At 41.9% G+C, this 15,434-nt stretch overlaps 2 protein-coding genes across 2 annotated transcripts in view; one reads left to right on the forward strand and one right to left on the reverse strand.

Annotated features, from left to right (window-relative positions):
• Positions 1-979: 979 nt before the first annotated feature.
• LOC133472150 (gastrula zinc finger protein XlCGF57.1-like) lies at positions 980-11,287 on the reverse strand. The gene is made up of 3 exons (XM_061762581.1): positions 10,843-11,287; positions 10,250-10,406; positions 980-4,024 (listed from the first exon to the last, which is right to left on the reverse strand). The coding sequence occupies exons 2-3, from the start codon at positions 10,374-10,376 to the stop codon at positions 2,634-2,636; spliced, it is 1,518 nt and encodes a 505-aa protein (XP_061618565.1). The 5' UTR covers positions 10,377-10,406; positions 10,843-11,287; the 3' UTR covers positions 980-2,633.
• Positions 3,912-15,434, forward strand: part of LOC133472139 (oocyte zinc finger protein XlCOF6-like) — a 29,911-nt gene continuing 18,388 nt past the window's right edge. The window contains exon 1 of the mRNA XM_061762547.1: positions 3,912-4,054. Coding sequence (XP_061618531.1) covers positions 4,052-4,054 — 3 coding nt within the window. The 5' untranslated portion in view covers positions 3,912-4,051. The remainder of the gene's footprint in view (positions 4,055-15,434) is intronic.

Raw genomic sequence — 15,434 nt, forward strand, 5'->3', positions numbered from 1 at the left:
GCCGTGTCGCCAAGGAGTCGTGCTGAAATCGAAGAGCGGAGACCTTTTGGAGACTTTTGGGCTGAAATAAGAACCATAATAACGATTATAACCATAATCATTAATTTTTTAAGTTGAACCTCCTAACGTGATTTTACATGGTGTAAGCTAGCACCCCCTCAGTATGTTTGATTTCTTGTGGCGCATCCATTCGACACGCCCACTGCGTCTGAAAGCTGAGAGGTGGCCCTTATTATTCAAGTTTTGAAACCTGATTTCAGATACTTAGCGATTTGTTTTATTCTTTCAAATTTGGCAGGCTTGTTAACATTACTCTTCTCTATGGTGTGTCACATTTACATGGCTTTTTTTGGGCCTGCTTAGTGCTACTTTAAAGGCATTTCAGTTCTTTTCAATGGGGAAAATGGATTTGAGATATGATGGTCATTACTTTTGATATTAAAGATTGACATTTTCAACGAAAGCTTCTTGATCACTGCGATTCTCACCAGCACACCTGTGTTTCTTAACCCCATTCTTACGAGAATCTCTGACCACAAACTGACAGGTAAAAGGTTTATCACCAGACTGGGTTCTTGTGTGTGTTTTCAAATTTCTCTTCTGAGTGAATCTTTGACCACAATCGGAACAGAAAAAAAGCTTTCTCATGTGTTGTTTGCTCTTACAAACAAAAGTTTTCCAACACTGAGAACATTTCCATCGTTTGTTGTTGGTGTGACATGTCATATCACCTTCGGACTTTTTATCATCATCATCTTCATCAGTGTGCAGAGAGTGTGACGTAATGTCACTATCTGATAGTGGATACTCCACAGTACCCAGCTTTGCAGTTTTACCATTTCGGCCTTGTCGCTTGGGTCATTTTTTTGCTTTAAGTTGCGAGCCTTTTGTTTTTGGAGCGTTTCCAATTGAGTAAAGACATAGCAATTCTTTTTAATGGGGAAAATGGATTTGATAAGACAAGCACATTGAGTCGCCCTCACTGTTAGAAGAAGTGCATTTTATTCAAGAACACATGCAATTTACAGTTCACCACCAAATGTCAAAGTTTCTTTCCAGTCTTATTCACTTCTTTGATATTAACATCGCTAAAACATTGCAATGACAAAATGCATACATTGCTTAAAGGTCCATATTTCACAAACAATATTTCGTTTTATGCATCTTTTGCTGAAGAAAATTAAACTGGCAGTCATCTCCAATAATATCAACACATTTTGTAGCAATTGGGACATAACTAATTCCCTTTCAAACGGCCCTTTTTCATCGCCAAAATCGAAAATTGAAAAGCACTAGCATAGCTGGTGTGGGGGAAGGAATATGTACTATTCTATAAAGTGGCAGTAATTAGTCATATTTTATATATCCTAGCTGTCAGGTGGAATCCCCTCACCTTAAAAATGACAACTTTTCAGAAAATAAAAAATAAAATAAAGCTTGCTTGAGTTTCCAAACACTGCTTTCTTCAAATTGGTATTATAGCTTACAATTGCTGTCATGTATCATTGACATCATCATCACATGAAAAACAGCTAGTACACCAAAATTATGTTCAATCACTAATTTAATGTGCTGATAAATCGCACATTTTTAATTAAAATTATATAAACATGTCGGCCGAGTGCCACATCCTTGCAAGCCTCATGCATGAAACCAAGAAACATGGCTTAATGTCCCAAAACTGTCAACAATCATCACCAAAATTTACGCGGACATCTCTACTAATGGCAGCTTCAACCTCTTAAAATATTACAACGATCAGCCCAATATTTTAGAATTTAGGGATAAGAAAAGATCAAATCAGATCAGCTGCAGTTTCAGGACATTAAGCGACATTAACGGGTTCGGCCTCGTTACGGGAAAACATAGAAAACATAACATAGAAGTTCAATGAGAAAAGGTAATCGGCTGCTGCTCGTGATGTATCGGGCTGTGACAGGCTCATGTCCAAAATATGGTTGGGCCAACATCTGGCTGAAAATCAAATATTTCATCAGTAAATGATTCTAAAATGACGACAGTGTATTTTGGAGGACATTTTTTTCTTGAGACATTTTTGAGTCCAGCACTATGGAGTAAGTACCCATGTTCCCACCTTTAACTAGTCCCTTTAAAGCATTTTGGCACCAGTGCTAATTCTTAACACTTGCGGGGCTTTTAGAAAATATATGGACAAGAAGAAGCGGCACGGTGGCCGACTGGTTAGAGCGTCAGCCTCACAGTTCTGAGGTGCGGGGTTCAATCCCCGTCCCCGCCTGTGTGGAGTTTGCATGTTCTCCCCGTGCCTGCGTGGGTTTTCTCCGGGCACTCCGGTTTCCTCCCACATCCCAAAAACATGCATTAATTGGAGACTCTAAATTGCCCGTAGGCATGACTGTGAGTGCGAATGGTTGTTTGTTTCGATGTGCCCTGCGATTGGCTGGCAACCAGTTCAGGGTGTACCCCGCCTCCTGCCCGATGACAGCTGGGATAGGCTCCAGCACGCCCGCGACCCTAGTGAGGAGAAGCGGCTCAGAAAATGGATGGATGGATGGATGGACAAGAAGAAGATAGATAGATACAATAAAAGCTGGTACACACAATACCAGAATGTATATTTTTGTACATCAGTAATTACTTTTTAGATTAAACATTTACATTTCATAAAAAACATCTTGATCAGTGCTATTCTCACCAGCACACTTGTGTGTCTTAGCCAGATACTTAAAAGAGAATCTCTGACCACAAACTGAGCAGGAAAAAGGTTTCTCACCAGTGTGTGTTCTTGTATGTAATTTTAAGCTTTCCTTCACACAGAATGTTTTACCACAAACTGAGCAAGAAAAAGGTTTCTCACCAGTGTGGATTCTTGTATGTAACTTTAAGCTTTCCTTCACGGAGAATTTTTTATCACAAACTGAGCAGGAAAAAGGTTTCTCACCAGTGTGGGTTCTTGCGTGTAATTTTAAGTTTTCCTTCACAGGGAATTTTTGACCACAAACTGAGCAGGAAAAAGGTTTCTCACCAGTGTGGGTTCTTGTGTGCTTTTTTAAGTTTCCATTTTCAGAGAATCTTTGACCACAAACTGAGCAGGAAAAAGGTTTCTCACCAGTGTGGGTTCTTGTGTGACTTTTTAAGTTTCCCTTCACAGAGAATCTTTGACCACAAACTGAGCAGGCAAAAGGTTTCTCACCAGTGTGTGTTCTTGTGTGGTTTTTTAAAACTGCCTTCTGAGTGAATCTTTGACCACAAACTGTGCAGGAAAAAGGTTTCTCACCAGTGTGTGTTCTTTTGTGTTTTTTTAAGTTTGCCTTTTGAGTGAATCTTTGACCACAAACTGAGCAGGAAAAAGGTTTCTCTCCAGTGTGGGTTCTTGTGTGTTTTTTTAAATCTGTCTTCTGAGTGAATCTTTGACCACAAACTGAGCAGGAAAAAGGTTTCTCACCAGTGTGCATTCTTGTGTGTCTTTTTAAGTGTTCCTTCTTTGAGAATCTTTGGCCACAATCTAAGCATACAAACGGTTTCTCACCTGTGTGTGTTCTTGTGTGGTTTTTTAAGTTTCCCTTCACAGAGAATCTTTGACCACAAACTGAGCAGGAAAAAGGCTTTTCTCCAGTGTGTGTTCTCATGTGTTGTTTCAAAATGCTCTTATTAGCAAAGGCTTTCCCACACGCAGAACATTTCCATCGTTTGTTGTCAGTGTGATATGTCATGTCGCCATTAGACTGTTTATCATCATCATCATCATCACTCTGAGTAGAGTGTGACGTAATGTCGTTCCCATCTGATAGTGGAGCTAAGACTCTGTCTGCTTTTGATCCTCCACAGTGGTCGCCAACACCTTCTGTTGTCATCTGCTCCGCCCTTCTGCTCTCCTCACTTTGACCTTCAGCTTCACTCTTTAAAGGGACACCAGTCGATGGAAACTTGGTGATATCCTTCTCATCTTCCTCTTTGATGTGGTGGACCTCTTCGTCCTCCACTTCCTCTTTAATGTGAGGGGGCAATGCCTCCTGCCTCGCAGTACGAAGAGCTTCAGTGATGTCTGGAAGACACAACAAGACAAACACACATGGTTTGGCAAATCTTTTCTCATGTTGTGACTTTCATGTTTTGTATTATGGTTTAGATTTATATTTAAGGGTGGGACGGTAGTCGACTGGTTAGAGCGTCTGCATCACAGTTCTGAGGACTGGGGTTCAATCCCTGGTCCCGCCTGTGTGGAGTTTGCATGTTCTCCCCATGCCTGCGTGGGTTTTCTCCGGGCACGTCGGTTTCCTCCCACATCCCAAAAACATACATGGTAGGTTAATTGACGACTCTAAATTGCCCGTAGGTGTGAATGTGAGTGCGAATGGTTGTTTGTTTGTATGTGCCCTGCGATTGGCTGGCAACCAGATCGGGGTGTACCCTCCCTCCTGCCCGATGATAGTTGGGATAGGCTCCAGCACGCCCGCGACCCTAGTGAGGAGAAGCGGCTCAGAAAATGGATGGATTTATATTTAATGTGAAAGCCAGATGAGTTTGATAAATTGGAAATAATAAAATTGGCCAGGTCATCAACAATAAAATGTGTAAAATAACAAAGTTCATAATAACAAGTATCAACTACAGCTGCGAGCAGCTATAATTGGGCCCTCGCAACCCGCCCCTGTTGGGGTACTGGCAGTTAGAGCTCTCAGCAGTTTGGGCTATTGGCACCTCAAATTCCACCCGGTTAGACACCACTGCAGTAGGACAAGTGCAAAGGTATGGCCCCATCCATCCATCCATTTTCAATACCGCTTATCCTGGTTAGGGTCACGGGAGCCTATCCCAGCTGACTTCAGGCGAAAGGTGGACTACACCCTCAACTGGTCGCTTTTTCTGTATAGTTTTTTAATCTCACGGTGTCCTCTTGTAAAAATAATTTCAGCAGCAGTGAAGAAAATCTAAAGTTCAAAATAATTTTCCAAAGCCTCACTGCATTCATCATAACATCACCATTTAAAAAGTTATTGAGGGATGCTGCACCTGTTTTTACCCTTTATTCAACATGTGCTTTTATGGAATGTCATATTTTGTAAATATGTAACTATATCACATTGTACAGTTCGCTTTGTTTGTATTTGCTTTTATTTTGCTTTCAATCATCCCCTCTCTGAATAATTCCAAGTGACATAATATTGACAACTTGTTACTTTTTAGTTCAGTTTTGAAGTTTAATTTATTCAAAACCATGTCTTGGCAAGAAAATCGCTATTCTCACATCCAATAATGTAGTGACAGTTGTATTTACTGAATCACACATCCTAAGAAATATCAGCTTTCGTGATATTTTAAGCAAGTTACTTGAGTAGTTTTCCAAACCAACGAAAACATGATACTTCAATGAAATTAATGTGGTTTCTCACATAGATGAATTCTGGATCATTTTACTTGGAGTGAGTTGCTGCAGCAGCCTTGACAGCAAAAAAAAAAAAAAAAAACATTTGTAGAATAAGTCTTGGGGTGCATCTCTATTCTGGCCGATGATTGTTAACCTGACGTGCAAAAAAATATTTTGCTCGATTGATTTACTGTAGTAGTAGCAGTCATGATAGTAGCAATTGAAGTAGTAGTTGTAATCGGAGCGATGGTGGTGATAGAAGTTGTAGTGGTAGTAGTAGTTGTGATATTGGTGGTGGTGTAGTGATTGTGAAACATGTCGGAAGGGTTGTTGTTTAAAAACAAAAATAAATAATAATAATCGACCGTTGAAATGCTTTCTTGAGGCAAGAAGATTATAGCCACTTCCTGCCATATATTCTATTCAAATGGGAATGAAATAATCGGGTATTCAGATACATTTCTGCTGGCGGCATTGGGTCCCTGCAGCCTCCACCGAGTGGCCAGTTGTTGGGGCGCCTCAGTGGGGCCGGCGGACCGCCCTGGGTCCCTCAGTGTGGGACGTGTCCCCTCCACCGGGTGGACCCCTGGGCCCGATCCTGCCCCTCGATTGATTGGGTGGGGTCCTCAGCCTCTGGGACCCTTTCGCTGGGTGTGGGGCCACTCACTTATTGCGACAAATAACAAATAACAGTACCGTCACAAATTTGACGGTACTGAGAATAGAACCCTTAGGGGCAGGGCTAACGTTACGTTAGTATATTGCATTTAAACTCACTTATTTGCGCAACGTTCATCTTGGCTCTTCCACCGCATTGTGTGTGTCTTGCTTGAGAGATGTGTCGCGTCACCGGTGGTCACCTTTCGTATTGGTCTGAAATGCTCCCAAACGTTTGGCATTTTGTCTTCATTTTTTACGTCTTCTCCGAAGTCATCGACACTATCTTCTTTTTTTGTGTGTTTAACAGCAGCTTGCAAACCACCTGCGTTGTCTGCATTTATTTTGCACTCCTTAAATCAAATATGTACAAACCCAATTCCAATGAAGTTGGGACGTTGTGTTAAACATAAATAAAAGCAGAATACAATGGTTTGCAAATCATGTTCGACCTATATTTAATTGAATACTCTACAAAGACAAGACATTTAAAGTTCAAACTGATAAACTTTAGTTTTGAGCAAATAATCATTAATTTAGAATGTTAGAGTCTTCGTAGTGTATTCAATTAAATATCGGGTGAACATGATTTGCAAATCATTGTATTCTGTTTTTATTTGTTTAACAAACGTCCCAACTTCATTGGAGTTGTGTTTGTATGCTCTGCTTCCGCCTTCTTCCCTCGCGTTGATGAGGTAACCACGTTGTGCTCGTCAGTCTGCGCCATTGGGCTTCACAATTTAACTATTTCCTGCCATTAACAGGCAGCTACTGTATATACAGGGGTGCACATAAAAATTTTGCTCAAGTGCCCCCCTCCCCCCAAAGACATCATTGGCAGTTGCGAATGAGATTCTAGGATTTATTACAATTAATTACAGTGCTGCATTTTTAATAGATGCAGCCTATAGCAATATCTTGGAAAGTGTTCTTTAGATGTATTCACAATGTGTAACTTAATTTAGCCCCAAACTAATTAACTCATTCACCGCCAGCCTTCCCAGTTAACATGGATATTTGACTTCTAAAACCGTCAATGGCAGTGAATGTGTTAAATAGATATGACAAAATAAACATGCAAAAGGTTTATTGTCAGAAGGTCCATCCATCCATTTTCTGAACTGCTTATCCTCACTAGCATCACGGGTGTGCTGGCGCCTATCTCAGCTGACTTCGGGCGAGAGGCAGGGTACACCCTGAACTGGTTGACAGCCAATCGCAGGGCACATATAGATAAGCAACCATTCGCACTCACATTCACACCTATGGAGAAGTTAGTGTTTTTGAAATGTGAGAGGAAAGCAGAGTACCCGGAGAAAACTGGTAGGAATGTAATTGGACAAAATGGAAAGTACAATAATTGCTACTTTCAAAATCTTCTCAAGACACTCAAATTGATTCATAATCAAGAATTTATTGACCATTTATGTTCTCAAAGGCAAAGTTTTATGTACAGAAAGAGAATACAGGTCATTTTAAATGTTACCTTTGCAATAAAAAAAAGGTGAACCGGCTTGTTTAATAGTGACACAATTATGATTATTATAGTTTACCTTTGTTCATATTTACAGCTCTTTACAATTGGCATGATTTAAATTAGCATGAGTCTGTTTCCACACTGTGTCAAATTGTGTGACAATTATTATTTTATTTTTTTTACATAAGAGATTTTGCCCTCCTTGTCTCAATATTTTGTATTCCTAAGCTTTTGCTTGGTTTAAGTGCACAAAGTAACTTCTTTCACAGGAGGCACTATTAACTGGAGTAATTAAAGCAATTTTGGAAAGCCTAAGTACTGAATCAAAACCCAGCATACCTAGTTTTCGTGTCACATCAAAATTAATGCAAGAACCCCTTGAGAGTTAATTCCACTATCCAGTTGGCATATTTCATTAGATTTCCAACCTATTTATTGTGATAACGTCAGCAAAATGCCAAATGATGAGCTAAAAGATAATGGCTAAAACTAAAAGTTAATGCATTAGTAACTCGTTTGTGTTCAACTTACTGCACGTTTGCATTTGTCTCCCACTCTCCGAGTGTCTCAGTGTTGTGTCGTTCAACAATGTTTGGAGACAAATCATACTTGTCACTTATTTTCTGGACAAATAAAGGACTAAAACCTGTTTTGTTAATGACCAAATAACTGTTTCTTCCCATTTGAGATCTTTTTGCATGTGCTTTACATTTTATTATTAGTCTTAGTCTGGGCCAGTTCACAGCTAGAACAGGAAATAGCTTGTACATACATACCTGTAGAAATTGACATTTATTTAGACACATTGTATATGATTTCATACCTATATCAAAACAGCGGTTCCTGCGCGCACTCAGGACTTTCATAGATTATAGATTCAGGGCCCACAATTTAAACAATTTCAAGTATTCATTTATTTATTTTTACAGAATTGGGGGCTTTCCAGCTCATAAAACCCAAGAAATCAGGAATTCAGAAAATTAGAATACTGGTAAGTAATCACCGTTTACTTCTCAGTTTTTGAAGAAGAAGAAAAAAAGAACATTAAATCAATCATAATATGGTCCTTTCAAAACGATATGTTCATCTTCAATACCTGGTTGGGATTCCTTTTGCTTGAATCACTGCCTGGATGCGCCGTGGCATTGAGGCAATCCGCCTGTGGCATTGCCAGGGAGTTATGGAAGCCCAGATTTCTTTGATGCTTGCTGTCAGTTCTTCTTTGTTTTTGGGTCTGGTGCCCCTCATGGTAATACCCTATTGATTCTCAATAGGGTTTAGATCCAGAGAGTTGGCTGGCCAGTCAAGCACTGTGATGGCATGGGCATCAAACCAGGTTTTGGTGCTTCTGGCGGTATGGGTCCTGCTGGAAGATGCATAGATCCATACAGAGCCTCAGCAGAAGCAATCATGAAGTCCTCTAAAACATTCTGGTAGACTGTTGCAGTGACCTTGGATTTAAGAAAGCAGAGTTGACCAACACCTGCAGTGGACATTGCACCCCAAATCATGACTAACTGTGGATATTTCACACTGGACCTCAAGCAGCTTAGGTTCTGTTCTTCACCCGTCTTCCTCCAAACCCTTGGACCTTGATTCGCAGATGAAAGGCACACTTTACTTTCATCGGAAAAGAGGACCTTGGGCCAATAGTCCAGTCCTTCGTCTCGTTGGCCCAGTTGAGACGCTTCCTACGTTGGCTCAGGCTCAGAAGTGGCTTGACCCGAGGAACCGACAGTTGTAGCCCATCTCCCGGTTGCGTCTGAATGTGGTGGTTTTTGAAGCTGTGACTCCCGCCTCATTCCACTCTTGCTATATTATTGAATCTTCTCTGTTTGATAATCTGCTAGTCCACTTTTGCTGGTGCATCTTCTCCTACCAGATTTTGTCTTTCCATTGATATACTTGGACACAGCACTCTGTGAACAGCCCGCCTCCTTAACTATGAACTTTTGTGGCTTCCCCATCCTATGGAGGGTATCCATGATGGTCTTCTGGCCAGTTGTCAAGTCTGCAGTCTTCCCCATATTGAACCCAACTGAAGCAATTTAATGACACGTGGGGAAACAAATAAATACTTGAAATGGTTTAAATTGTGGCGGCACGGTGGACGGCTGGTTAGAGTGTCTGCCTCACAGTTCTGAGGACCAGGGTAGGTGTGAATTGTTGTTTTTTTATATGTGCCCTGCGATTGGCTGGCAACCAGTTCAGGGTGTACCCCGCCTCCTGCCCGATGATAGCTTCGATAGGCTCCCGCGACCCTTGTGAGGATAACCGGCTCAGATAATGGATGTGATGGGTTTAAATTGTGGGCCCTGAATCTATAAAAGTTGAACTTTTTGAATGGAATGGAAACTTTTCCATGATATTCAATTCAAGTTGCTACTAATTCAAACTACTGTGCAGCCTTTCAAGACACCTGGCACCTTTCCTCAGAATGGTTAGAAAGATGTAGCCGATTAATAGCACTTGCAGGCCAAGAATTCCATGGATGTCAGCTGGTCCACACGTTGTGTAAACTGCTTTACTCCTATTAGGGTAGGCTAACAGAATTGTTTACTGTTGTTTGATTCAGGGGGGTGGCCGTAGGGTTGCCAGCCCCCTGTCTAGGGCGGCAGCAGCCACCACGTAGCTCCGCCCTGCAGCAGACCCACATCGTTCACATTATTGGATGTTCATCATGTTCTGTTCAATGCATCATCAACAGGGCCCATAAATAAACACAGGAATATAAATAAAACTAGAATGCATGCAACAATGAAACCAACCTGCTCTGCGTAGCACAATTCGAGGTTGCAGATTGAACACGGCGTCTAGTAGTTGACGTTGTGGCTGTTTCTCCTCTTTTGGGCCCCAAAGTTCCTCCTCGTACTCTCCGGTCCTTCTTGCACACATTTTCACACGGCGATCACGACACTTTCCGCTCTACGTTGGAGGGATGAGAAAAAGCAAAGTGCAAATTGGACACGTGAAGCAATGACATCAAGATTAACATTTGGACATTGTGGGTTAAACAGTATGTTAGTTCAAATGCCAAAGCACCAAAGTGGTAGAAACAGTAGAATATGTAATTATGCATGGTAAGAAATGTAAGACAGAAAGAAGACACCTAATTTGTGAAAAATTGTGTGGGAACAGAGACATTATTCTACAAAATGGTTCAGAATCCAGATTAAGATAATGACAACTATTCAGAACATCGTCACAGGATATTATTTCAGCATCTCAGACAAACAAAGTTTATAGAATTCAGTTGTCGGAGTTTTTTCTTTTCTTTCACATTTAAGTGTTAGTATTCGATCTTGTGATCTCCACTCCTTTACTTGTAGGTGGCGGAGGGGGGGGGGGGGGGACACTTTACCTCACGCTTGATCTCTGCTGAGCGAAGTGTTGATCACAAACGCGTCTCTTTGTTAGCAAGCTATGCTAAACTACGCTAAGATAAACTCGGCCGAGAAGCTTCAAGGTGCGCCGAGACGACTCCAAGCGGACACGAAGATTGCACGAATGATGTTTTCGTCCAGTAATGTAGTGATCAGGGGCGTCTCGCGTCGAGGATTCGCAACATTCGGTCCAAATTCAGGAAGATTTGCTGAAGCACGATCGCCCCTCCTCCCGCATCGCCAGAAGGGAAAGGAGCTGTATTACCCATAATCCTTTAGGGTAGAGATATTTAAAGCGACAGGCCACCGACTCGATCTTAAAATCCATCCGTCCATTTTCTGTCCCGCTTTGAACTCACAAGGGTTTTCAAATAATTCTATGAAATAATCTCTGTTATAACGCAACCAGTCAACTTCTGAGAGAAAGTAAACTATCCCAGGATTGCAAACAGCAAGCGAATCTTGAGATGCATTAAAAATTTAAGTTTATTTAAAATCTGCATACATGACTGCAAGTATGTCTTTTTTCCCAAAAATATATTTTAAAAAACAATTGCATTAGTTTCGCAAGACCAGTCCAGATCTGTGGGCAACCGATTTGTTATTGTATTTCCAAATAAAAGTCCCCTGAAATCTGCATATTTCGCTGTCATTACCCCTGATTTCAAAAAAATCCTTTCCTTATCACAACACCAGTCCAGTTCTGGGCGACACCACATCACGCCAGGTCTCCACCAAAAGAAGTCCCATCCAAATCTGATGTTGCATTTCAAAATAAAATAAAAGTCCCCTGAATTCTGCATATTTCGCTGGCACTACCACTGATTTTAAAAAATCGAGACAATCGAGTTTGATGGAAAGATGCTCCAGGGAGTTTGGCTCATCCCCGGAGGCCAGCTCGTCTTTAAGCTACTCCTTTAGGGCCCCCCCAAAAACTTCCTGTAGCGCCTCCTCATTGGGATCTGTCTCCGCTGGGTCCATGACTTGGCCAGACTATGCTGTCAGGACTCAGGTTGCGAGTTGGACCCAGATGCAGAGACGGGAGAGAGAGAGCAGTTCGTTAACGAATGCTATCTTCGGAAGACAATAAGGTAAATAAATAAATAAATAAATCCAATAATTCTCCGCGCAGGAAAATTATTATTATCATTTTTTTTTTTACACCTGTAGCGTATATGGATTTGGGATGAAACGTAATTTATTTAAGAAATAAATTCGTCTAAGGTGAACACCTGCGTTCACTTCCAGGTTAGTCCGATTTACGTTTTTAACGTTAAAATCTGACTATTTTATCTCGTGAAGGGGCACCACGTCTCTTTTTAGATGTGTAAAAAAAAAAAAAGTGATGAAAAAAACCTGTCTCATAATCTGAAGGTACAGGAATTAAATAGGAGTTCTAGATCCCAGGTCTCTTGTCGTATCCAAACACACAAACGATACAGGTAGTGGGTTTTATATAAAATTAAATAAAATCTAACAGGGGAATCAACATGGGGAACAATGCAGAGAAAAGCAAAACAAAGAACAGACGAACATTGGTAAAGGAGGCTGAACTCGTGATGTGAGGCTGGAATGAGCATGCGCTGTGCCAGTGCGAGAGTTGTGCATCTCTTACTGTTATTTATTTGACCCAATTATGCACTAAGTTGTATTTAGTAACAGCATGTTGGACTTAACGTTGCGTAGACCAATTCAGGCAGCCGGGTCGACCTTTCAAGTGGTGGACAAGAAGCGCTCACGAGGGATGGTTTGAAGAAGTTGAAAAAAAACAGAGAGAGAGAGAGAGCGAGAGCCAGAGCGCAGGACAAAGGAGCTTCAGCCTTTTATGCACCTCAGAGAGTGAGGCTGGCCCCCTTTGACCAAACGGAAGGCGGACTTTAGAATCACATTTCACTTTAGGATGATTTGTGGTTTAAAACCAGTAGAATAAAATACTTTTCCAGCTCAGCTTCTCGCCTGCTATCAGCCAATGGATTTTCAGCTTCCTGACAGGCAGGACACAGCAGGTGTCCACCACCAGCACCGGGGCGCCCCAAGGTTGTGTCCTCTCTCGACTGCTCTTCTCTCTCTACAGGAACGACTGCACCTCAACACATCCGGCTGTCAAACTCCTGAAGTTTGCAGATGACATCACAGTCATCGGCCTCATCAAGGACGGTGACGAGTCTGCGTATCGACAGGAAGTGGAGCGGCTGGAGCTGTGGTGCGGTCGATACAACCTGGAACCGAACACGCTCAAGACTGTGGAGATGATGGTGGACTTCAGCAGGCATCCGTCGCCATAGCTGCCTCTCAAGCTGTCCAACTGCCGAGTGTCAACCATCGAGACCTTCAAGTTCCTGGGAATTACAGTCTCTCAGGACCTAAAGTGGGAGATCAACATCAACTCCATTCTCAAAAAGGCCCAGCAGAGGATGTACTTCCTGCAGCTTCTGAGGAAGCACAGCCTGCCACTACTACAAAAAAGGACAAACTCTGACTGCAACGGACAATCAAAACTGCTGAATAGATTGTCGGTACCCCCCTACCGACCTTAATAGTACCTATGCCCAGGAAGCCCAATAGAAGACGTGTGTAGTCATGTGACTTTCTTGTGTTGTTTGATTGGTGATCTAGACTTAAACGTCGCTAGCGCTTAAATTGGATTGGCGCAAATGCCCCCCCCCCCGATGCGAAAGTCGAAGTCGTAGTCTCACGCACGAAATAGTTGATAAATAAGCAATAATTGATCAATAAAAGTAGCGAGCAACATTTAGATCATTGTAACGGAGTAAAAGTACCATTACTTCTTTCCAGCAGTAGTGGCTCAAGTGTTTTTTTCTGGTCTCGTCAACTTCTGTGACTTGTCCTGGCGAAACCTCAGGCCCATGCGCTCGCGTATTCGTCCGCCGCGGAGTAATATTCAGAAATTACACCTGTGTGTGGATGGTGGATGTGTGCGGTGATGTAACTGCCAGCGTTCAAGGAGTACGAAACAGCCTATAACGTCAGCGACGGCGACCCCCCCCCCACTCCAGGAAAAACTCATCGGATCTATACAATTCACGTAAATGGCCTATTTTGAAATTTCGCGGAAAGGCGACTGATTTGCACATATGACCCTGGTCAAGAAGGCCCGCCAACGCCTCTTCTGCCTGACCAGACTGAAGGAGGCCCATCTGTCCCCTCAGATATTGGTGAACTTCAACCGCTGCACCACCGAGAGCAATCACCAACTGCATCTCGGTGTGGCAGCTCCACTTCCCTCAACTGGCCATGGTAACATTATCCAAGACAGTGCTTTCAGTGGAGCCGACCGTCTCAGGGGAGCAGCGGGTTGAGGCCGTCTAAGAGCCAAAGTCAGCCAAGTACAGCGCTACCTTGACTTACCAGCGCCCCAGCTGAGTAGTTTTTCCACTTATACCTTGTCCCTTGAGAGATTTTTTGCTTTTAAGTTGCAAACATTTTGTTTTTGGCTTCCAATGGTAAAGGTATTTCAATTATATTCAATGGGAAAATTGATTTGATATACAAGCAAATTGAGTCACTCACTGTTTGTTTGTTGGTGTATTTTATTAAGGATCACAAATACACTTTACAGTTTACCACCAAAGGTCCAAGTTTCTTTACAGTCTCGTTCAATCAATCTTCACTTATTTGATATCGACATCACTAAAACATTGGCCAAAATTCATGCATTGCTCGGGGGATGTATGGCTCTTAATTGTCCATATTTCACTGTATTTTATACTAAAATTAAATTAAACTCACCTTGCAAGCCTCATGCATGAACCCAAGAAACGTGGTTTCATGCCCCAAAACCGTCAACAATCATCACCAAAATTTATGCGGACATCTTTACTCGTGGCAGCTTCAACCTTTAATGGAACATGTAGCGACATAACACATTTGGCAGGGAGAGCCTCGTCATGGGTCACCCGATGTTCTGACAGCCAGCCAAAGTGTATGTCCTTCACAGAATGCCACCTACAGAAACGCCTTTGTGATCTATAAGAACTCTACTGGGACATCTTCAAGACATTTTTGGTGCACACAATTCAAAAGTGAGCTGACAAATGAGGAAATGAATCTGCAAGAATTCTTGTGGGACGACGTGGCTGTCTTCTTTCCTCAAGGTGGCATTCTAACGGTCGATTTAAAAAAAATAAATTAAAAAAAAGCCTTCAAACATATTTCCTGTTCACTATTTTAACTTATTATTGTTATAAACATACAGAATTTCAATATGGGCCAAAATGATACCACAGAACACAGAGAAGTTCAGTTAGGAAAGGTAATCGGCTCCTGTTTGCTACGTGTCAGGCTGTGACGGGCTGACCATCCAAAATGTGGGAGGGACAAAATCTGGCTGAAAATATATATATTTAATCGTAAAACGAGGCTAAAATTACAACTGAGTCTATTTTGTAGGGCTTCTTTACAGCAGACATCATTTGTAAGTCCAGAACTAGGGAATAAGTGCCTATGGTCTCACCAGTAACTAGTCCCTTTAAAGTATTTTGGCACCAGTGCTAAATCTCAACACTTCCCCACAGCAGGTTTTTAGAAAATATATGGACAAGATGGATGA

The sequence above is a fragment of the Phyllopteryx taeniolatus genome, chromosome 22 (assembly GCF_024500385.1).
Source record: "Phyllopteryx taeniolatus isolate TA_2022b chromosome 22, UOR_Ptae_1.2, whole genome shotgun sequence".
In the NCBI taxonomy this organism is placed as follows: domain Eukaryota; kingdom Metazoa; phylum Chordata; class Actinopteri; order Syngnathiformes; family Syngnathidae; genus Phyllopteryx; species Phyllopteryx taeniolatus.